Here is a 25,454-nt window from a genome sequence, read left to right on the forward strand (position 1 = left end):
ATATAATACAATTGGAAAAATGGATTTGCATCATTGAATGTGCTAGAGTTTGTGAATTTTTATATTAAATCAGACAATGATCAGTGAAGTCAGCTGTGAATGGTAAAGAACAAAATTAAGTCATCAGTAGGATATACTATATTTTATTATTGTATGCTGTGAAAGGTAAGGGAATAAAATGATCTATAGTTATAGAGGTAGATAGAGATATTCAAACCTCTAAGTTTATAAGACTGTTATTTACATCTCCTGAATTTATTCTCAAGAACACAGTAACTGAATATAAGGGACTGTCTGTAATGAGATAAAATAATACTATTTATCCTCTTTCAACGGTTAAGTGTTCAGGAGATTGCATACCAATTTCTAAGATCTCTTATGTCAATGAGTATGTGCTTTAAGCCACTTTTATTTAGAAAACTTCCTTAAAAATGCCAAACATTGGAATTTCTTTATATTAATGTGGTGTGTATACATTTGTGTGTGTTGGGGGAAAATAGTTAAGCTACTTGATAGGACAAGATGAAGATTTAAATGATCTTAAATTCTAAATATTTCCTTTGGTACCTTAATCTTCCTTTTACTCATTTGTGATTAATCATTTATATTTAATATTAACCGTATACACGTATACATGCACATGCATGTATGTGACACATATCAACATCAGAACTTATTTTCCTGAACAAAATAAGGGATATTCTGTGTCACCACTGGAGAACAGCAGTAGAGGACTACACAGTCAGTGTGGTATTAGAGAAAGAGTAAATCACATTCCCAATTGTTGCTGTGTGCTCATAGCCAATCTCGGTTATTCTAACAGACTCGTTGTTTAGAAAATGTGGTAGAGTTGTCATGATACAATTATGCATTCCTTCCATGCACCTGAGCTAAAGTGTCCATCGCCCTATCTTTGACTATCACCTATAAGTTTTTGATTCCTAAAATAGTAATCCCATCTTCGACGTAACTTCTAAGAAATATATCTACATTGTCACTTCTTCTACTGGATATTTCCAACTAAGAGTGTTATTCAACTCAGAGTCAAAATAATCAAAACCAGGCTTCCTTACATTCTCTTCACAGTGGAGCTTCTTTGCCTCATATCTTAATGTTATCACATATGCTAGAAACTTCTGTTGTGTTTCCCTCCTCCCATCATGTACATTTTCAATGTTTCATAATCTTGCCTATTCTAATTGTTTTTCAAAATCCATCTTCTTCAGAGAAATCATATTGCCACTGCTCCATTCAGACCTTCATCATCTTGATAAAGGCCTTAACATCTTCCTTGGTTTGGTTTTCCCCTCACACTCTCCGCTTCTCTTTGTCTTAATATTAATACCTATGAGCTTATACCAGAACATAATATGTTCTGTGAATACTTCAGTAAACAAATAGGCAATATTCTCTGCACTTGTGGAACTTGCATTCTAATAAGAGGTGTTCACCATAATCATGTTAAGTGAGTAAATTATACAGCATGTTAGAAGCTGAAAACCTCTGTGGAAAAGATAGAACAATGTAAGGAGCAAAGGAAATAATGGTTGGAAGAGGGAAATATGGGAAGGTATATTCATTTAAAATAGGTTAGTCCAAGAAGTCCAGAGAGAGAGAGACATTTGAACAAAAACTTGAAGAAAGTGAACGAGTGAGCTTAGAAATATTTCGAGGAAGAACATTCCAGGTTCGGGAACAGCAAGTCAAAAATCATGAAGCAGGAGGATACCTAGCATGTGTTTGGGGAACAGCAAAGAAGCCAGTGTTCTTGGAGAGGAGTAAATGAGGAAAAGTGGAAGAGAGATGAGTTCAGAGAGGTAACAGGCAGCTGGAAAATAGGGCATCTTTTTAGCCATGGAAAAGGGCTCTGGCTTTTACCCTGAACTAGATGGGAAGCCATTATGTGGCTGTGAACTGCGAAATAAAATGAGCTGAATGATGTTTTGCAAACCATTCTGGTTGTTGTGAATATCTTTTTAAAACACAAAAATGATTCCAATACTCCTCTGCTTTAAAATGTTTGGTTTTAAAAACAATATCCTCAGGACAAATTTCCAGTCTGACATAATTGATTAAATGCCTCCTCATCTCCTGACACCATCCATCCAAGACACCCATGGGAAAAAAATTACTCTTCAATATGTGATTCCATAATTAAGTGCTAAGGTTGGGCCCTGCAAACCATAACTTTATAGAAATGGTGAAGTAATGCAAGTGGGAATCATTAGGGACTACTTTGTGTGGGTGTTTGAACATGACGTTGATCTTGAGGATAGAGAAAACCAATTAGTCCAAAAGGAGAAAGGTGGGATAAGGTGAAGGATGTTGTATAAGCAAAGGCATAGAATTAACAAAGTCCAACTGGACAGCAAGATTGCCTGCCTGCTGGGAGAAGTGGGGCAGATGGAAGCCAAGCAGAAGAGTTTAGACATTGATACCACCATAAAAGAATGGGAAATTATAGATTTTTAAGTAGAAGAATACAATAATAATATCAGTCTTTAGACCGTAGCCTGGTAAATGGTTTTGATTTATTGACGAAAGATAAACAAACAAAAAATAATTCTCATATGAGTTAAACTTGCTCTCTACCTAAAAGCATGCTCTGTCTTATCTTGGGTAAAATCAGTGAGCTTACATGAAGGATGTTGTTGACCAAAGAGGGCTTCCATTATTTTCTCTGAAGATGGATGACTAGCCAAAGAGAAGGAAATGGAATTGAAGATAAAGGGCGTCATTTGTCTCCTCTGTGCTTAGGTGTACTGTTGGTGTGTATCAGATCCTAGACCTTTTAGTGATGTTTACTGTCAGATGTATAATATCAGTGTGTGACAACTACATTGAATGGAAAGGACACGGTAAAGTCTGCTATATAAAATAAAGTTGATGTTTTGTTCTTTAGGTAACAGAAACACGGACGGGTCCTCTTGGCTGCAGTAACTATGACAACCTAGATTCTGTCAGTTCTGTTCTGGTTCAGAGTCCTGAGAATAAGATTCAGTTGCAAGGTATGTAGGTGAAATTTCATTAATTCTCTATGAGCCTGCATGACAGTTATCCAGTTGTGATTTCTTTCTTCTCTCTTCCTTCCTTCTTCCTCCCTCCCTCCCTCCCTCTCTCTCTCTCTTTGTTTGTTTGGTTGTTTCTTTCTTTGTTTCTTTCTTTCAAGCTGTATGTGCAGTACTAGGCTTTTAGAGTTCTCATAAAAGGCTAATCTCCTAATTTCTAACTGATATGAACATTCTAGACCAGATGAAGGGAATGTCAAAATTCACTTTACTTCTTAAATTATCAATAACAATTGAAAATGTATTGTGATAATATTTTTCTTCCATACAGTAATCATTGTCTCAGTAAGTAGCAGTTTTTCCATAGGTCTCCCGAGCTTTGACTTCTTCCTTATAGATTCTGATAAAAATCGTAACCATATTTATGCATACTGTGATGTGAACGTTTGACATTTTAAATATAACCTAATATGATAATTAAGGCTTCATTTCTCTTCTGACAAACAGAAATATACTTAAGAATATATTAACAAAATACTTATAATTGCATTATTTCATTTATAGAGATACATTATGTGATAAAGGTAATTTATCATCTTCTTTCTGTTACTGTATTTTGTGAGATAATTCAATAGAGGACTTTTTAAAATAATAATTTTAACAAATACATATTATCCTAACTGGTTATAAGGATGTGTATATCACTCATTCATACAGGCAGGGAAAGGTTATGAATCCACATGTTTAAACACGTACTAGTTGAATAAGTTCAGAAATGTCTTTGTGATTACAGATCATCTAAATTAAGTTGACTGATCAAAGGGGTAGTTCTGAGTTGTTCTTTCTAGTCTACCTTTTTTAATTGCAGAGGTTAGATCTGTATTTACATTATTCAGTTTTACATAAAAATGCTTAAAAGTTTCAGAAATATGCCATTTTTCCTCAACTTTTCCATCTAAAAAATGTAATGGCATCAGGCTATTTAAATTTACCCTAAATAATAAATGAATTTCATTCATTTTAAATTGTATAAAAACCACAAAGAAAGCACTTAACATTTTTAAACTTTAAATGCTATCCAATTTATCATTGTCAATTTTAGATTTACAGTTATTGAAATATTTTCTCTAATTTAAATAGAAACCCAATCTATCAATATTACTTGTAATTCTCTACTAGTCACTTCTTTTTAAATGTGTATATTAACTTTCCATCAGAGTATTAACTTTAATAGAAAAAGACAAAGAATGTATATATCAAATATGTTTATTTCAATTAATTTATTAAATTTTATTTATTAACACTATTTATTGATTTTTACTCTTTGTGAATCACTGTGTTCAGTTTTAAAAATATTATAAACACAAAACTTCATCCTCCAATCTTCTTTGAAGAAAAATTAACACAAGGAATAAATGAATCAACACTCCTTATATAACTACTATTTCTACTCTCCTCAATTTTTGTAAGGCAGAAATCTGCATCTCTTTCACCTTTTTTATCGGCTAGGCCTATATTTTCAGTTGTCTATTGCAACTATATTTGTACCCCAATGAACAAAGATCCTTCCAAACATAACATTAGGAAATCAATATTGAGACCCTCAATTCCCCTTGTACTCTTTCTTAAATTTCATCTGTACTTACAGTACAAGTATCAGGTTGATTCATCTTTCAATCTACCTTTAAAAGTAGCTTTTCTCCACTTTGAAAAGGAATGCAAAGCGGTCACAAATTCTGGAATAAACTTACCAATGTACATTTCTTTAAAGGGTATAAAAAACTCTGGATCACTATATGTGGCAATTGGAAAAACTTGTGTCTCTGAAGAATCTTTTATTAAGGTAGCACCAGAGGTCTTTGTGTCTTTCATAGTTAGTTATATAGTTATATAGTAAGTTGGTTGGTTTTATGGATAGATGGATATAGACATAGATGACATGTTGTGTGTGTGTGCGTATATATATATACATATATATGTGTATATATATATGTGTGTGTATATATATATATATATATACATACACACAGAGAGAGAAAGAAAGAGAGAGAGGAAGAGAGAGTTAGTGTCTCCTGTTTTGTTTGTAAGCACAAGGTGAAGCATTAGAATCAGTGTTTGACCCATTTGGAGATCTTCTGAATTCACCTCTATTATTGAGAGGAATCTAGAATTATAAGAGTTTTTCAGTATTGGCCTTCTTCTTCCAAAACTCTACTCTTGTAGAAAAAGAAGAATTACTCCTGAAGTAGAATTTTATCAGAGCAAAGAAAGCATCAGTAAGAATTATTGAAGCTACAGCATTAGGCAACAAATTCAGAAAGAATTCCATGACTTAACATTGGAATTGACATTCATAAATGAGATGTCAGAGAGATGCACTACACATTAACACACTGATTTTGACTGAAAACAAATGAAATGAAATGTTTTCTGGCAGTGAGTAAGCTGGATTTACCTGCTTGTCTGTCTGGCTTTGCCAATTAGGGTACAGAACAGACATTAAAAAAAAAACAGAACTGAAATATCCATATCTACAACTCCAAATTGTTAATAAAATATATTTAAAACATATGACAAAAAGTAATTCATAAGAAGTGTGAGCCAATACATATTGAAATTAACGATATTCCAATTTCCTCAACCCCTTATGAATTTAACATATCAAGCAAGGTACATTTGAGTGAAAGGGTAACAGTAGTAATTAAAAGTTATAAAATCTTGGCAGTAACTTTTTAGGAAAATTCCCAGAAAGTGAATGATCCATATGACTAGGTAACAAATACTTTTCCAGATCAGTTAGTTCCTAATGTTTTATTTCATCAAAATTGGCAAAGGATGGCATTATTATCAAATAGAAGATTTAATGTAACTTTTAAAGATGGGACACCATGCAGTTATCTTTTGCTTGTAATAAAAATCTGATGATATTGCTTAAAAATATTTTTTCTTTCCTATTGTTTATTGATATGTTGGAACAAATTTTCTCAAAGCTTTACACATATAAAATTTGAAGGAAGGCAAATAATTTATATTAATTTATATTTCTAGCAAAAAAACCCCATAAAGTCTAGCTCTATCAATTCATTTATCAGTATTTTGTACTCTATTGTTTCTGTACCTAAAAAAAAAAAAAAAAAAAAAAAGGTCTATAGGACAGCCCCCAGTCCCTCTGAGTTGTCTACCAAGGCAGTTCAAGTTTTCTCTCTAGGTATCAGTTATTGTTTACGTTAGTGGTCTAGTTATAAAATTATAAAATTTTGAGTGATCTGTCTGTAGAGCTCTTTTCCAAAAAATCTTTGTTATTTTTAGTGTGGGTTTTACAGAATGTCAGTTTCCTTTCTTTAGAGATAGATAAATACATAGATGATAGATATAGATATAGATAGATAGATAAGACAGATAATACAGCAGAAATCCTTGCATGTCTAAAACTGAACTCATCGTTTCTTGCCGCCAATCATTCCTCCTCAAATTACTTTTCCAGCCTTCTCTATTTCTGCAAAGGCACTATCATTTTTACAGACTGAAAATTATGACAATTATGACTTTGTTTATGACATTTTAAATGTAACATAAATTCTTCGAATTTCTTTTTGTTTTGGGGGGTGCTTTTTTATAAAATTAAGGTTGACATAATCAGTGGGTTCCATATATCTGGTCCATAGACTTACAGTTACCTGAGATGTTAAAACATGCAATATTAAAATAAGTATATTTGGACTCCTGAGTCGTATTAACAGAGACTCTGACTTTGTTTTTAACACTGAATGGCAGAATTGTCAGAAGCAATCACTAGATATTTCTCAACTATACAGTAATTTGGTGACCCACAGGACTAATCATTTAAGAATATTTCTAGCTTTATCATTTTATTCCTTCAGGTCATTTGACATATTTCACCTGCCTTACATCAAATAAAGTAGTGTCTAGTAGATTCTAACTCCTCTTCTCCTGTCTCCTAAACTACCTTTTGATCACCATTTCCTTAGTTTAGATATTTTTTAGTCTCTGTCTAAACTGATCTTTTTTCTTTATATCTTCTATATCAAAATAATGTACCACTCAGAGTACCTTCATTGTTAAACATCATTTAAATACAAATGAATTAATTCCATATACTTCACCCTGTTATGGGAACCCCAATAACATTACTCTAGATTTATTTTTCGAAGCAACTCACTCATTGCATTCTTATACTGTATATGTATTAAAACAATACTGCTAGTTGCTCTTTTAAAAAATATATTCCACAGTTCATTTGTGTGTGATGTTGTTAATGTATTATCCTATGCCACAAAAAAACCTCTCTTAATGTTGAAGCATATCCACGTGTCAAATACTGTTCCAGTCTACCTTTTTTATGGAACAATTAATCATACCTAGTGAAATATCTGTAACCCAACTCTAGTAGTTATTAAGTACTATTGTATAATATTATTACATACTTCTAATATTACATATTATATTACTTCTTTTATTTTTCCTAAGTGTATTGCAAGTACCTTTAGGGCAGGGATATGTTTCGGTCATCTTCATATTTGTACTTTCCCTAGAACGTCTCTTCCAGATGGAAGACATTCCATAAATGTTATTTATTTGAGGTAAAATTAAAATGAATAATAAAGTAAATATATAAGTGCTAAAAGTACTTTTCCTGACCCACCTATGGGAGAACTAATCTGAAAGAATGAGATAGGTATAATTGTCAAGATAGTTACAAAGTAGAATTTTTTCCTAAATGCTAATTCATGATTTTAGTTGAATTAATCTCATAGATGATGGTTGTATCAAAAAATTGTGTTTTTTGTTTTTGTTAGAAAGGAGACATGTAAAAGTTGTAAAAATCAAATTTTGTAGTAAATAGCAATTAGATATTGACTAAGTTTTCCCTCACTTTTATGTTTATTTTATTACATTGAATATTTACACTTTTGATTAGATTTTTCTCCATAGCAAGAAATGCTAAAATGTAAAACTAGTAGAGATCTCCAAATGTTAATTTTATAGCCTTACTTTCATTTTTTATATTTTCTTAAGAGTTAGCAAATTTACTAAACTTGCTTGTAGAAAAGAAATAAACTGTATCACTAAGGCTGTCTTAATACATGACAAGGAAATAAACTGTGAAATAATTAAATCAGTCTAATAGTTTCCCTGTAGTCAATCTAAGTGATCATATGAAAAATAAACTCATATAAAGTTATGTGTTGTTAGTGGCATGAGATAAGCATTATAGCAATATTTCATAACTCTTTTGCTGATGCCACAAACCCTTTGTATTATGATATCTATGTAGATGTGAGCTGATAGAACATGAGCTAAAGGTATATGAAAATATTGAAAACTATTTGAAATCAAGTAGTGTAAAATAAATGCATACATCTCTTTTCAAAAGTATGGGAAGATAGGTTCTATCTGCATTATATAAAAATAACCAAATATTCTGATCAATTAAGTCAAATGCCAATCAAATCAGTTTAAAAAACAAAATCAAATAGTCTGAGATATTAAACACCTCTATAATTTTCAGGATTCTTTTTTTTTAAATTTATTTAATTTATTTATTTATTTTGGCTGCATCGGGTCTTAGTTGTGGCTCGGGTCTTATTTGTGGCATGCGGTGTCTTCATTGAGGCGTGTGGGATCTTTTCACTGTGGGCTGGCTCTTCGCTGTGGCGCGCAGGCTTCTCTCTAGTTGTGGCGTGAGGGTTTTCTCTCTCTAGTGCAGTGTGCAGGCTCCAGAGCTCATGGGCTCTGTAGTTTGCAGCACATGGGCTCTCTCGTTGAGGCCGCAAACTCAGTAGTTGTGGCATGCAGGCTTATTTGCCCCACGGCATGTGGGATCTTAGTTCCCGGACCAAGGATTAAACCTGCGTTCCTTGCATTGGAAGGCAGATTCTTTACCACTGGACCACCAGGGAAGTTTGTTTCCAGGATTCTTGAGCAGTTCATGGAGTCAGTATATATTAAAAAGAATTATAAATATTTGCAATTTTACAGACTTCGATAATTTTCTAATGATGGTTTTAAAATATGCATAAATACATAACAATATACTCAAATTTTGACTTTTTGTGAATATGTAGATATGTATTATGCTTTTTTCCTTATCAGAGTAAACTTACTGTTTTGGTTTGTTCTTTAAGGGCTGCAAGTACTCCTTCCAGACTACCTTCAGGAGCGTTTTGTACAAGCAGCTTTGAGCTACATTGCTTGCAATTCAGAGGGAGAGTTTATCTGCAAGGACAATGACTGCTGGTGTCAGTGTGGTCCCAGATTTCCAGAATGCAACTGCCCCTCCATGGACATTCAAGCCATGGAGGAGAATCTTCTTCGCATAACTGAAACCTGGAAATCCTACAACATCGACTTTGAGGAATCAGGTAAGACATATATTTTATCTAACACTTCTAAACTTTGCCAAAAAAATTGCCATATTGAGAAGACTGTTTTACCCTTTTGGGAGAAACTATTACATACTTGGAGGATTTTATTCAATTTATCCTTATTATTCTTTCAAATGGACATGTGTATTGCTTTCATTGTCGGTTATTCAGTATTTTACTGAAAGCCTATATGGTACTTTGTGTATTGCTATGTACTATTGGCACTAGGACCTAGCCTGCTCTTGAGCTGATTTATTAGTCATTTAATGAAGAAAGTCCCTGCCTTTCTCAATATAAGAATTTAAATTGTTGACTGAAAAAAAATGTGCAACCTAGAAGTTGAGAATTACGTATTTATGTTTTATTGGGCGGATTTTCTGAGCACTTCAAGCCCAGGAGACAGGACTCTCAGATCGCTCTGAGGGAGGGCTCCAAAGAGGTAAAGGAGGAGCCGGGATATATAGGAGTTTTGGAAGACTCCTATATAGAGTCCAGGTAGTGGGAACAGTATCAAAAGATACTGTTAATTAAGGAAAACCAGGTTTCTCAAGTTAAGGAATTTAGTGCTTTTCTGGGTTTGGGAAAATGCAAAGTCAAAGCTCATTGAACTCTTTCCTTTGATATGCACCTCAGCTATCTGGGGCCAGATAGCTAAGGTGCTATCCTGGCTTTAGGTGCCATCCTGGTGATAGAAACCTATCCTGTGCTTTGTCATCCTCAGCCTCCTCAGGGCGCACCGTACAAGGGTGGCTGCAGAGGCTGATAGCTTGAGAGCTGGTATCTTGTTTCCATCCTGAGTTCCCTCAGGGCTCACGACAGGGTGGCTGTAGTGGCTGAGGTGGCTGATGGCTGATGGCCACAACAGCCTTTGTTTCTTGTTTATTGATATGGCAGACGGCATTCTTAGTCCAATACCTCTGATACCCCTCTGGACTATTCGCATGGCCCCTGAGATTCACTTGTGAGGCAAGATCCAAAGTGCGAATGTTCTATACTTTCTTTACATTAAAGTGAATCTCATGCACATACACTTTCACTCAACTACTTCTTTTTAAACCAAATTCAGATTAGTTTTGACTTAATGTTTGTGCAGTTTGTTTTTGTTATTTCTGAATTTTTATGAGTGCATACTTGTGTTTTCAATATTGTTACTTATGGACTGTGTAACCTGTAATGGCCTTCATTTCATAAAGCAATGAACTTTAATAAAAGGTTAAGAATGCCTCAACATGAAATGAAAAATATTGATAACAACATATATAATCATTCATGATAATAGAATAATAAAAATCCCCAGAATGTGGTGAGTGTAATTATGTAGCATTTAGTCAAAAGTGTTGGACATGGCTAACTTTCAAAGTGACAGGAGAGGTTTTAACTGCCCTGAGATCAGATGTATATGTTTGAATGTCATAATTTTTCCAGTGATTCATTTAACCAAGCACACTTAAAAATGATAATGAAATTTAACATACAATAAAAACACTTAATTTAAGCATAGAAGGAACATATTTCAACATAATAAAAGCCATATATATGACAAGCCCACAGCTAACATCAGACAAGAAAAACCACAATTGATGGTTTCAACAAACCCTCATCTTTTTGTGTAGTAGAACCACCAAATTATAAAGTAAAAGGGTAGGTAAATAGATTTAGAAAGAGTTAATAGATTTAGATTTTATTAAGATATATTTTGATCAAAATAGTGTACAATATATAATCCTCCTCTATTAGGGTAATATTTCTCTCTATACAAATAGCAAAAACTGTCTAGGAATCAAAAAGTCATATCTCCTTGACATTGTTGAAATGCATTTATTTCTAACCTCAAATTCTTCTTTTGTTTTTCCAATAGAATACTCATAAGTAATGTATTGGAAATCTAATATGTTATATTCAAGTAGAACCAGCTGATGTTAAAAATAATCATGAAATGCAACACTTTTAGATAATGTATAATGTGTTATTCCAGGGAATCTCAGAAACCCCATATTTGTGGAACTCACATAGGATTGCCACCCCTATTATTTTGCCTTGAGACTATATTTTTAAAAATCACCAAATGAGCATTGGGTTTTTTGTTTTCAGGTGAAATGTAGTAGATTGAAGTAGTCCAATACTTCTATTGATAGTAACTAAAAAGTTGAATAATTTTTAAAATTATATTTTTAAAGACATAATAGATCATAAAAGTAACAACAACTAAATAGACTAAAATTCATGGCGGGAGATGTGTGGGATCCATAGCTTGTTTCCTTCCTTTCTTCCTTTCTTTGTTTCTATTTCTTTCTTTCATTTTATTCATTAATTTATTTAATTCTGAGAACAGAGCCTGAGGGCTCTGCATTTCCCCAGGCAGAGAGTGGCTGATGGGAGAAAGAAAAATCAACACACTTCTAGCGATTATGGAGACTAAAGAAGTTCAGTTTTACCACAAGATATTTGCTGAATTTCAGATAGTGCTGGATGCTAAAGAACTATTCAAAAGTATTTTCAAACTTAATGAAGTTTACCACAGACTTTAGGTGCTTAAGAGATAAAAACTCTCTAGAGGGAAGAGCTTGAAAATAAAACAGGGAAGGATGGAAAACCCCCAAGGGAATGAGGAAGTGACACTGTGTTTCTATAACTGCTTTCCCCTGGGGCATATTTATCAATTCAGGGCAGAGTTAGAAGCTGAGAATCTAGGACTAGTCCCTGAAAAATGCTGGCATTCCAGGACAGAGAAATCAGAAGAAAATTTGGCAGTCATAGTAGATTAAAGTGAGAAAATTGGAGGCTTAGGAGTTTTAAATATATGACCAGTCTTCTCTTTAAGACATTTGCCTTAACCAATGGCGGATGTTCCTAAAGAGATAAACTGAAAACCTCTGAATGATAGCATTGAGTCTTCTGCAGTGTTACAGGCCTGAAGTAGCAAACACTCACCAGGTCCTTAACTGAAAGTTCTGCAGGGCCATACCCTAAGAACAGGGGAGAGTCAGAGCCAGACTGAGTTCTCTACAAATATAACCCCACACTGATATAGCTCATATCCTGATTTTTTTAGGATCAACTCCCTATAGTGTCTGTTACATATGAAGAGAGTGACGTCTTGAGGAGGAAAACATTTTCTAAAATCTCTGCAATTTTTTTTTATTTATGATGAACATAAAACTCTAATTTACAACATATGTGAGCAGATAAGACCTTATGGCTAATATCAAAAAGAAACCAGGTAACAGATGTAAGATGAACCAGATATTGAAATTAATAGGAACAATTTTCAGATAATTATTATTAAAATGCTAAAAAAATGAAAGGAAAGGAAGGATAAAGTAGATGGAGATATTGAAAAGTTCACCAGAGATTTGGAATCTATACAACTGGACTGAAGGACCTTCTAAAACATAAAAATGCAGTATCTGAAATAAATAACTCAAAATTTTGTTTTCATAGGAGTCTTGGCATAGTGGGGAACAGGATTAGTGAACAGTAAGAGAGGTTAATGGAATAGATAGAAATGGAAGCAGTGAGAAAAGCAACAACGAAATATTGGATAGATGCATGGCAAGCATGTGAGATATGCATGAAATTTTTTTCAGCTGAAAACTTCCAAATTCAACCTACAGATTCAAAAAGCACAGCAAACACAAAGAATGATTAATACAAAGAAAACCACAGATAAGTGTATCATAGTAAATCTGTTGGAAAAAAGACAGAAAAAAATTCTAACATAGAGAAAAAAGACATTACTTTCATTGGACTCATAATGAGCCTGACTTATCAAAACAAAAACAAAAACAGATTTTTGACATAAAGTGCTAAAGAAAATAACAGTCAATCTAGAATTATGTAACGTTCCACAAGAGTTTCAAAAATGAAGATGAAAATAAAGATGTGTTCAGACAAGAAATGCTACATGAAAACATAGACGTAGAGGGGAAGAGGAATTCTGGAGATGGCAAATATACATGAGTAAATATAAGTGAATATCAACCTTACAAAATAATAATTATGAGGTGATGTGAACATAAAATATATGTAGAATTCTAATATATGATAATAGTGTTATAATGGGTGGTGAATGGAAAGTGTTAATATTCGAAGTCTCCCAAGGTACTGGCATTGTTGAGGATGAGCTAAGAGATGTAATTTGCATTAGAGTGAAATAAATCAAGAATAATATAATCTCTGGAATATCTACTAAAATAAGAATGTTTAATTATAGTCAAGAAAATAAAATAAGATAAAAATTATTTGATCACTCCATAATAAGAAAATAAAGTAGAAAACAGGAGAAAAATCATCTGGGTCAAATAGATCAATGCAGCGGAAAGAGGAAGGTTTAGATTGTCTTTACAATAAATGTGTTGGGTCAGATTAATTCCACTGTAATGGTTATTATATTAAATATTCTATTTTCTTATTACACTAAATAGTCTAAATAAAAGACTAATATTGTAGGACTGGTGATTAATAATAATAAAAATAAATAAAAGACTATTTGCTGTTTACTAGAGACCTGATAAAGACATAGATAAACTGAGGTTGAATGGTGGAGAAATATGTAAAGTAAACACTAGCCAAAAAATACAAAGGTAAATTTGAAAGCAAGATACATTAATTGAGATTAAAAAATATTTCATAATAATAAAGTAGTCAATCCAACAGGAATCAATATCATAATTATTAATTTATATGAACTGCAAAATAAAAATTACACCACACCAGTTAAACGGGCAAGTAAGACTGCTAAAGACTCTTGTAATAAAGGATAGAGACTTACAATAGGGAAGGAAGATTGAACTCAACTCCTCTGATACAAAGGACAGGAGAATTTTTAAAACTTGGGATTAGCTCATGGAAAAGTACCAGAGGACAGTAGCAGGGAGAATGGTGGACATTTCTGCAGTATCAGTTGTAACTTCTCCTCTTTCATTTCTTATTTTGTTTATTTGGGTCTTCCCTCTTTTCTTCTTGGTGAGCCTGGCCAGAGGTTTGTCAATTTTGTTTACCCTTTCAAAGACCCAACTCTTGGTTTTATTGATTTTTTCTATTGTTTCTCTGATCTCTATTTTGTTCATTTCCTCTCTGATCTTTTGTATTTCCTTCCTTCTGCTAACTTTAAGTTTTGTTTGTTCTTCTTTTTCTAATTCTTTCAGGTGGTAGGTTAGGTTTTTTATTTGAGATTTTTCTTGTTTTTTGAGGAAGACCTGTATTGCTATGAACTTCTCTCTAAGATCTGTTTTTGCTGCATCCCATAGATTTTGTATGGTTCTATTTTCATTGTCATTTGTTTCAAGGTATTTTTTAATTTTCCCTTGGATTTCATCATTGACCCACTGGTATTTTAGTAGAGGGTGGACCACCTGATTAGGCCATCTGTATTTGCTAATTGTGCCTTATTGAGGTTGGTCTCCTACTTTTCCACAGAGACTGGGAGAAAAGCATACTATCTCCTTTTCCTTTGATGATTCCAAGTCAAAGGGATGACTCCTAGATCCTTGAGAATGACATTATCTTGTTTGAAGAAGATTTACTTCTTTAAGCGACAAAGAAATGCTTTACAATTGCAAGTTCTCTAAAGAAAAGGGAAGTCAGGGAAGAAACCTGTTTAAACTTTAGTGAAGCTGTGGCGTATGTTCAGGCTGTCTTGGTCAATACTTAAAAGCAGAGCCCCAAAAACCATGAAGATAAATTGACAGAACTAAAAGGAACAAAAAACACATACAGAATCATAGTGTGACATTTTAACATGCTTATTTAATATATGAAAGAACAAACAAATTGAATATCAGGGAAGATTTATTCAAGATTCAAGATTAATTTGTTTCAAAATATCTATCAGATTTCATCACAAACGAGAAATAGAATAGGATCATGTGAACATTTCACAAAATTCAGGGGAAAAAAACACTTATTCATGATTTTTTAAAAAATCTTTGAACAAGTTTAGAATTCTGGAACCCTCCATATTTTAACAATTTCTACAAAAACTTTATGTATAATGGTGAAAATTTGAACAGTTTCCCCCCTAGAGCAGGAATGAGATACCGATGTCCATTCTCACCACTTTTATTGAAAAATGTACACAAAGTTCTAGTTAGTGTAGTTAGGCAAGAAAAAAAGGAATAAAGGCATAAGTATTGGAAAGGAAGAATAAAATTATCATATTCAAATATAATATGATTTTGTACATAGAAAATTCAAAAGATAAACTATTTTGAATAAATAAGTGAATTTAGCAAGTTCACAGCATAAAAGATCATACAAAGTAATTTGTACAGCCATATACCACAAATTTAAAATGAAATTGTTAAAGGTGATACCATTTACAAGAGTAACACAAAAATATCAGATATCTTGAAATAAATCTAACAAAACAGCACTTTTTAGAGATGTAAAAATATCCACACTGAAAAAGACAAAATATATCTGAGGAAAAAAATGGAAGACCTAAGTAGAGGACCATATCATGTTCTTGGATCAAAAGACTCAAAATGTAAAGATGTCAAGTCTTCCCAGAATAATCTATTCAACACATTTCTAATAAAACGCCTTATAATTCTCCCCCCATGCCAGAAATTGGCAAGCTGATTCTAGAGTTTATATAGAAATACAGTAGACTTAGTATAGCCAAGACAATCTTAAGTAGAATAAATCTGGGAGACTATTAGATACTTAAAGCTTATAAATTGTGGGAAATTAAGAATAGACATACTGACCAATGGAAGAGAAGAGTGTCCAGAAAAAGATTTACATATATATGGCCTTCTGATTTACGTTTAAGGTGACCCTGCAGTGCAAAGGAAAAAAACAGTATTTTCCATAATACTGGGTCATTTGGACATCTATGCATAAAGAAAATGAATCTTTGCTCATCACACCAGAAAATTCAATCCCAGATTGATTGCTGATCTAAATACGAAAAGATAGAAAGAAATATAAAAGCTTGAGAGGAACGCATAGGAGAAGATCTTCCTGAATAAGCAAAAATGTTATGAACAGAATTTCCAATACTAAATGTAAAAGACAAAAAAATAAATTTGAATACAACAAAATTTAAAACTTCTATAATCAAAAGACACCATTAGAATATATTTGCAATACATTTGTCAACCAAAGAACTCCTATGGAGGATATATACAGAACTCCTTCTAATCAATAAGAAAAATACAGACAAAGCAATAAAGAAATGGTCAAACTATTTCAACACCTTGCAAAAGAGGAACTTCAAATGATAAGAATCATATGACAAAGTGTTCAATGGTATTAGTCATCAGAAAAAGGTAAATAAAACCATAAAGCTGTCATATGATATCACTACCAGAATGGCTACAATTACAAAAAAACAAACAAACAAAAAAAAAAACAAGAAAAGGAAAGAAGGAGGGGAGAGAGGGAGGGAAGGAAGGAGAGACAGAAAATAAGTGAAAACTTAAAACAACTGGAACTCTCACATAATAACGGTGTGTGTAATTAATATTTTTTCTCTTTGGAAAAAATATTTGGCAACATTTACCAAAGGCAAATGTATCATATCCTATGACCCAGCAATTTCGTTCCTAGATAGAAACCCAAAAGAAATATTTGCATATTTGCAACAACAAATATACAAAAATGTACAAGAATGTTCACAGTAGCATTATTCTTAACACTCTTAAAGTGGAAACTACCAAATTCTCGTCCACAAAGATAGAGTAAAAAATTGTGGTCTATTTACACAATGGAATTCTATAAAGCAAAGGGAATGAACTATCCATCCAGAATGATAAGAATAAATCTCTCAAACATCAAATTGGACAAAAGAAACCATATTGAAATATATATATATATATATATATATAGTGTATATATATACTATACTATATATATTTATATCTAGTGTGTATACATACTATATAGTGTATATATGTGTGTGTGTGTGTGTGTGTGTGTGTGTGTATATATATATATATATATATATATATATATATATATATAAAGTGATTCCATTTATATTAAGTATAAAAACGGGCAAAGTTGAGCTGTGCTATTCCAAATCAGGAATATGGTGCCTTTGCTGAGGCAAGGGCTGATGTGATGGATAAGGGTCTGGGTGTCTCATTTGGTGTTAAAAACTCAAGATTCCTTGCTCCATAGGCTGGCTACTGAAATATGTTGGGTTTCTGAAAATTCTCTGGGTTTATACTTATGTGCATTTTACTGTATTTATATCATAATTTAATTAAAAATTTAAAAATAAGAACAAGAATTTTGACATCTAAATAATCTGAGGAACATAATCTCAGAAAAATTGAATGAATCAATATTTTTAAAGTTTGCTACATATTGTATGCCTAAATTTGTAGTAAACTGGTCAAAAATTAGTCAGAAATATTCAATGTCCAGAGGTTTTGAACTACTACTTAAAAGCTAGTACTATTAATAAAATCATACGTTTTAATCTTAACTCATATTTGGGTTGCCATCTTAGGTTTAAAAACCAGACTCTTACCATACTGGTTTAGTTGTGTTAATGTTAGGACAACAATGATTTACAGGACAAATCTGTTTTTTTACATGATATCTCTGAAACTGTCTCTAAGATTGAAAATGTTTATATTTAATTATTTGTTCCAATTGGTATCCAGTGTATTTAGCTGATTCATATTTAACTGGAGGAGTGGCCCTACTTTGCTGTAAATTTTATGACCTATCCTAGATAATATTGAGGGTATTCTTTTATCAATTTCAATGTATAGATAGTTAAAGAATGAACTGAAAAATTTTTTTAGTACATTAGCTCTTTAGCAAAACCGTATTCACTTATTCACTCTTGGAACTAAACGACTGATTAACACATTCTATTTTTACTGGACTACTTTCAAAAGTAGTGAAACCTGTGCATGAGCATGCCTGATAGTTTTAAGAAGAGCTTTTGTTTTTGAGAAATAAAACTTTTTTTGCCCCATAGAGTTAAACAAAATACAAGAAGTAATGAGGCAGAGATTGCACTGGGAAAAGATTTCTAAATTGTTACCACCACCCACAGACACCTTTAAGTTGATTGACTATATTCTCAGTATCTTGATGGTAAGGAAATGCACCAGCTTATTTCATTTTCCTGGTGATTGGGAAAGCAGTGACACTGGGTGCAAGCAAACTCTTTAGAGATTTCCTTGAATTTTAGGTAAAATACATAGTTATTTGTGTATTTTTATCTACAAGCCTAAAATTCAAATCCAGGGGTATTCTAGACAGACAATACAAATTGCGCTGGCAACTTAGGTTACTTTCAAACATTTAATTCAAATTAACTTGATTTTTTAAAAATTTTAATTTGCATTTAAAATGCAAATAATGTATCTGAAGGTTATATTTATTGAAGCTGAGGAAAAAATAAGTTTGTATCTGTTATTTTATCAAAATAGAATAATGCATCGGCATTTAGGAAATTCTTCCTTAAACACAAATTACAACATATGTGTGGAAGTATATAAATTAGAGTGCACAGAGTAACCATACAGAATGAGAATGCCAGTCACAACACAAAATGAAACAAAATATATTGCGAATTTTATTGGGTCAGGATAACTTGTTTGTAAATATCTTTCTGTTGTACTTGTTTTCTATTATCACCAAGAGTAAAAGTCAAACAGTAGATCAGATTAGCATATAATGCTAAGCTATTTTTTAATTTGATTATATATGATTCATTTTGTCCTGTAAAAAAAGTCCTGGAAAATACACCTTTCACACCCTGCAAATAAAAATGTCAGAAAATTCCAAAATAGAATGCATTTCTCTTTTCATATCTTGCCATCTGAGAGAAGTATTGGTTGAGAGAACTATATTTTAAACAAATCTATCCATTCTCTATATATTTTTATATTTTCAGAAACAAATGAATGTTTAATAAGAAATAATGATGGCATATATATACCATTGATTAAAGTGAAAGAGAGGATATAGGATAAAAATTCAGGGAAAGATATAGAGAAAAATAGAGACAGAAAAAAGAAAAAAAAGGAACTCACATGCACCCTCACAGTAGCAGTGCCGAACAAAAACTTGTTTATATGTTATATTTAATTAGATAAAAAGAAAAATTTTATTACCAATTACTTAGAGACTACTTCTACCCAGATCTGGATCAAGGATTCGAACCTAATGAAAAAACTGGAAGTTCTTACAGTTTTACTGATGCATCTAAATGATTAAAAGCACAATTTTAATTTGGATTATGCAACCATTTACCAAAATTGCCAGAAAAAATTTTAAAAACCACTAAATAGAGAGCAATGTGGTATTTTTCCCATATAATATTCTGAATTATCCTCAATTCTTTTGGGGATGAATAAGAAACTTAATTATTTAAGCTGTAACTATGTAATATGATGATACAAGTAATATATAATCTTAAGAAAAAAATAAAGAGCTTGGTTTACAGAGAACATAAATCTTTTAGAAATTTTTGACATGACTTCTTTACTCTTTAGCAAAATGGTGTTATCACTGGTGTATAGGAAATCTAAGGTGTATTGTATGCTGTCCACATAGATCTTTATCAGGATCATGTCCTATTAAATGTAAGGATACTCATTTGATGAACCAAGAATGGCAGCTGGAGGCCACCTGGTAATGAAATTGTCTAGGTGTTACTTTTAGAGAATACTGTCCATTTGACATTTCATCTGAAAATGGATAAACTTTCTAATGCTGTAATGCCAAATGTAGTATAAAAGTTGGGTTAACTTTTATACTTAACTTTTGTAAGTTTTAAACTTACAAACTTTAAAAAAAATAATGTATTTCTTCTTGTTATTTTTATGTAGACTATTCTTAATTTTCTTTCACTAGAACAGTTTCTCCCTCAGATGATATTTAACTACCAGTTTATGGGAAAAGGATATTTTCCAGGGAAAATAAGTATATCTAAATAAAACATTTGAAGTTTAACTAACAGTCCACTTTACATGTTATAACTTTAATAAAAGCCTACTGTTTCCTCTCAGTGTTCTATCTCTTTCCTTTACACTAAAACATCCTGATTTTTCTTTGAGAAACTCCCACTCCCATTCTTAGTATTGCACAGTTTATGAGATTCAGCTCATACTGAGATCCAGAATTGCTCTCTGATTAATGCAAGCAGATCACAAGAATCCATTCCCCCAGCTACAAAGATCAGTTCAAGATACCTGAAAAATTGGGTCAATGAGACCCAGATACATATTTCCTAGGAGTATCTCAGAGAGACAAAAGATTCTCTCTTTTTCCACAATAGCTATAGGAAGTGCTCTACATTTTTCTTCTTAGATATGAAAAAATAACATAGTCAGAAGAGCTTTAGAGAACCATCTTGCAACCACAGGAGATGTTTGAGCAATGCAAGGTGGAAAACACTGGGAATCAGAGGTGATTTTGATCTTAAATTTCACATGCTTTTTGGCCCACAGTCATAGTTTCTTTCACATTACAACTCATGTATAAGTTTACTGATCTTTTATCCATTTGAGCTCAGTCAGTTCCATGGACCAGTTATTACTGAGTCCAAGCTCATATTGCTCGTTGCACAACAAGCCAGTAAATCAAGAAATGAGTTGTTAGGGCAAAAGGAATAGCGACTTTATTTGGAAAGCCAGCAGAGCAAGAAGACGGTGGAATAGTGTCCCAAAGAACCACCTTACCAGAGTTAGAATTCAGGCTTCTTTTATACTAAAAGGGGAAGGGGTGTAGCTGGTTGCTGCAAACTTCTTGGTATCAGAATCCTTTGTTCTTGCAGCTGTCTACGTAGGCCAGGTCACAATGTTCCTGTTCTCTGTTTTGCAACTTTTAATCTCTATATGAATGGAAAACTGTTACACCTTTGAAGGTCAGAGCCTTAAGAATGGCTCCTGTATATTTTAGGCTCTAGGTAACATTCTTAACTTGTAGCAAAAGCAATAGAATACAAAGGTTAAAGTGAAAGAAACAGATCCAGTATAGAGTCAGATTTATTCTTCCCTATTACACAACAGCCACACCCAGTTTTCCCTAGATCTGTTTTCCAAATTTGCTCTTTTTCTTTTCTTTTTCACCCTATTTCCCTTCCTCCCTCTCTCATTTGAATCATTGGATTGTGTTAAACTCCTTTATCTGTGCCTTGTCCAGTGAGAGTATTTACTGGGTCCTACACATTTTGTTGGACATACTCCCTAAAACAAGTTAACCTATTCTGTGGTCTTGACAAGAAACATGGAGGCCACACACCAGATTTGATCCATGTTATGAGACTGACTTTTACTTGACCACTGTAACTAAATAAATTATCTCTTAATATTAGGGGTTGAGAAGCAGTTGCCTCAACTCTACCTGATTCATTGTTTTGCTATTTATTCCCTTTTATTTTTGCTTTCAAACTCACTAATTCTCTTCTAAATTTCATGCAGTGTATCAGACACGCAATCTAGGTAATTAGCTAAAAAAGGCACAATCAAAAATTCCCTTTGGAGTATGACATTACAGTTTATTTTTTTCTCACACCACTTGTCCATGGCGAGTCAGCTATGGAGTCCTCTCGACGTCTGCTCCCTCCAGGACTTGGGCTAACAGTGCAGCCTCCATCTGGAGCAATGTGTCACTGTGACAGAGGGTAATATCTTGCCATACCTTGCCAGAAACAGTCATTTTCATCAGAACTAACATTCTGTTTTCTGGCATCGTCCCTGGCACTGTGAGTTTACTGGGTACGTGATCTTCATCCCCAGTTACCACAGGCAGCCTTTCTACCAGCTGTTTCCCCACTGGTTAATGTGATGGTCATCATTCCAGCCTCTGATAAAGTGACACACAGCCATGATCCACTACATCGGTGTCACAAATTTACGCTTTTGCTTTCTTCAGCACAGGTTGTCCCCTCCATTTTGGCTTCCATTTCTGTATAAGTCAAGATCAGCTTGGTAACACGGCAATAGTAATAAACACCCCTAAAATCTCAGCTAAAAACAAAGTTCATTTCTTACTCGTCTACATGTCCACACAGGTTAGCTGGAATCTTTGCACTGCATTGCCCTCACGGCTGGATTCAGGCTGAAGGAAGTGTCACCATCTGAAGTGGTTTGGTCATGGAGGCCATGGAAAAAGTGCTGTAAATTGTCACTGGCTCTTATAAGAACTGCTGAAAAGCAGCTCCCATTACTTATGATCACAGTTTATGGCCAAGCCTAATTTCAAAAAGAACAGAGAAATGCCATTTTACCATATGCCTAGAAGAAGATCCAGAATATTTGTGAATAGACATAATGTCAGGCACAGTTGGCTTTTCAGCAACTAAAACAGCAACTAAAAATATCATATTCTCATCTTAGATGGAAATATATGTTTTGCTCTTGCTATCTGAAGTTCTACAGTCTTATATATTAGCAGAGAAAGGCGATATATATATATTGTTAAATGAACTTTGACACAGTCAACCCACTGTCCCCATAATTGTGTCCAAACTAAATTGGGGAACACCTGATAAACAAGCTTTATCAGTAACAAGCTTTTTGATCACTTAACCTCTTAAAACTTCAGCTACCTCATTTGTCATTCAGTTACTTTATTTAGATTAGAGGAAGTAGATATAAAATTCTAATTCTGAATTAGCTATCACATAATAGTGCCTTCTCATGAGTAAAGCTTTTTGGCCATCATATGCTTATACTTATTACACAGTAATTTTCTACCATTTGGTAATTGGAATATAAGAGTAAGGTCAAGAAAATAAGCTTTTTATAATATCAAGTCTCAATTGTGAGTCTCGCAGTATAGAATATGTTTGAGTTTATTGTGTTAATCTGTTCATTGGCTCTACTGTGATTTATAGATATCCTCAGCACCAGAGACAGTAGTCTGCTTCAAGACTGATATAGCAAAACCATCTTGGTTTTCACTGCTGTTTGTTCTGATTGTTCACTGTTTCCACTCTGATTCATCAATGCCTGGCTGTGTCATATTTAATATATTATGAATATCACCTTTGCCATAACCAAATTTTATTTTGTACTTTAATTAATTTTTTAACATCATCTGAAATAAGATGGTTGTAGAATGCCAAGCAGGTGCTTTATGTAACGACTCCTGATTTAGATCCCAAAAGGCCTTCTGCCAAATGCCTTCTACCTGTTCCAGTTTGCCTGATGTATTTCCGTACCTAGATCAGTGCCATCATCCCAACTATCTAAAAAAAGTTTGATGTTTCCTGAGGGCAAAGAACATCATATTTCTTTTTATCATTGCACAGAAACTAGTAAAGTGTGCCATATTTAGTAGACACATTATATATCACAATATATATTGATTGATTGATGAATGAGATAACAAAATATATGTTTCGCCAAACATTGCCGAGGTTTTGGTTCAACCTACCTCATTCACCACTTCTTGGAATGTCACAATAAGTATAACACCATTCATCTTTTCAGTAAGCATATTCTAAAAAAATTCTAAGAAACAAAACTACCTTACCTCTATGTTATATTGTTTTTTTTTTACCAAAGCATTTTGAGGGCTTTATTTATTTTTTTTTGGTCTGCTTTTCTATCACTCAAATCTGAATAATAGCATGAGCAATTGCCATGTATTTCTCCTCCCAATAACACGATAGATTATATAGAAACATCAGAACACAAAAATATAATGCTTTTTCTATCAGTTTAAATGTATTTGTTATGAAGAATTATCTCTCAATATATGTATGTGTTTGTTCTAAAGCTATCATAGTCTGTATATTTATTAGAACTCATAATTTGGTCACCTGTCCAGTTTAGTCTGAAACAAATCATTCAAGGCTTTGATTCAGCATCATAAAAATAAAATAAATGGTGACTTCATTAAGTGTTTGTTTTCTCATATAAATACAGACTATGATGAAGAGAGATTAATAAATAATACTGAGTATTCAGAGAATTTTTACTTGCTACTGTATGGTCAGTTTTATAAGAATCTGTGTAATGACTTTTCTAATGACTTCTGGGTCATTTTGATAAAAATAGTTATTTATTTCAACCAAATTCTAGGAAGCTATGACAAAGGCTATCAACACTCAGTGTGTTCATACCTTCTACAATTACCTCACACTGGTCTCATAAATTTTGTTAAAATCTTCTAATGTAGTATACTCAGTACTTTGTGTGTGAAATATTCCATTGTTGTATACATTTACATTTTCGACAGTATCCCCTTATGGCAAACTAACAAGTAGTTCTACTCATTCATTTTCAGAGAATGTCCTATTTATTATTAAATTTAATCATTTTGCTAAAGAAAATGAGTGAACTCTTTATATGGGTGCAGAGTTAGTTAATTTTGCTGTCTTTTGCATGAACTGCTTTGTTATTTCACTGATAAATGAAGACAACAATATATGAATTTTAACCTGGACTTTTGGATTCATGCAGATAATCTACTTATAGAGCATTAGAAATTAACACAAAGTCAAGGTAAAACCTATGAAAATTTTACTTAGTCATAAAATCTTTAAAATTAGATATTTAAAGCATATAGCAACATTTCCAGGTTGCCTAATGACATTGATATAGAATCTAAAGTTGTCAGTTATGCTCTTCAGAAAATATAGTTGATTCTCATCCTTATGGGCACATGAGAAAATTGACCTTGCAGCATCCTTAGATATGCCATGCGACTTGAAATAAAGGAAATATGAGAGGAAACAATCCTTGTCATTCCTTTCTTAGAGGAAGCCTTTGAGAACCAGGCACAATTTCTTAGGTTTGCTTCTTCAGCCAGAGCAGTTGATGATGATCCAAATGGTGAAGACTCTGGCAGCTTGTGTCACTGAAATAGGACAGTGGGCAGTAGAGCCCCACCCACTCCAAGGTGGACGTATCATATGAGCAAGAAATAAGCCTTTGTTGTTGAAACCTAGCAATAGCTTGGCAATGTTTGTTATGCTGGGAAAAGTTAGCCTCTGCTGACTTGCATATGAGAAGACTACATTTTCTAATTCACTGAAGATGAAAGAAATATAGAGCCTGGTGTTATGATTTATTTATGTAATTAAAATGGAGCATTATGAGACATTTAGTTTGACCACTTTCTCTAAGAAATCATG

At 33.0% G+C, this 25,454-nt stretch overlaps 1 protein-coding gene across 3 annotated transcripts in view; it reads left to right on the plus strand.

Annotated features, from left to right (window-relative positions):
• BRINP3 (BMP/retinoic acid inducible neural specific 3) overlaps positions 1 to 25,454 on the plus strand; it is a 417,329-nt gene that overhangs the window by 264,235 nt on the left and 127,640 nt on the right. For all 3 annotated transcript variants that reach the window (XM_027122179.1, XM_027122181.1, XM_027122180.1), the window contains 2 exons: positions 2,903 to 3,008; positions 9,155 to 9,391. In XM_027122179.1, coding sequence (XP_026977980.1) covers positions 2,903 to 3,008; positions 9,155 to 9,391 — 343 coding nt within the window. The remainder of the gene's footprint in view (positions 1 to 2,902; positions 3,009 to 9,154; positions 9,392 to 25,454) is intronic.

Source organism: Aethalodelphis obliquidens, unplaced genomic scaffold (assembly GCF_003676395.1).
Source record: "Aethalodelphis obliquidens isolate GAN/ISIS:26980383/991018 unplaced genomic scaffold, ASM367639v1 scaffold24, whole genome shotgun sequence".
Classification (NCBI taxonomy): domain Eukaryota; kingdom Metazoa; phylum Chordata; class Mammalia; order Artiodactyla; family Delphinidae; genus Aethalodelphis; species Aethalodelphis obliquidens.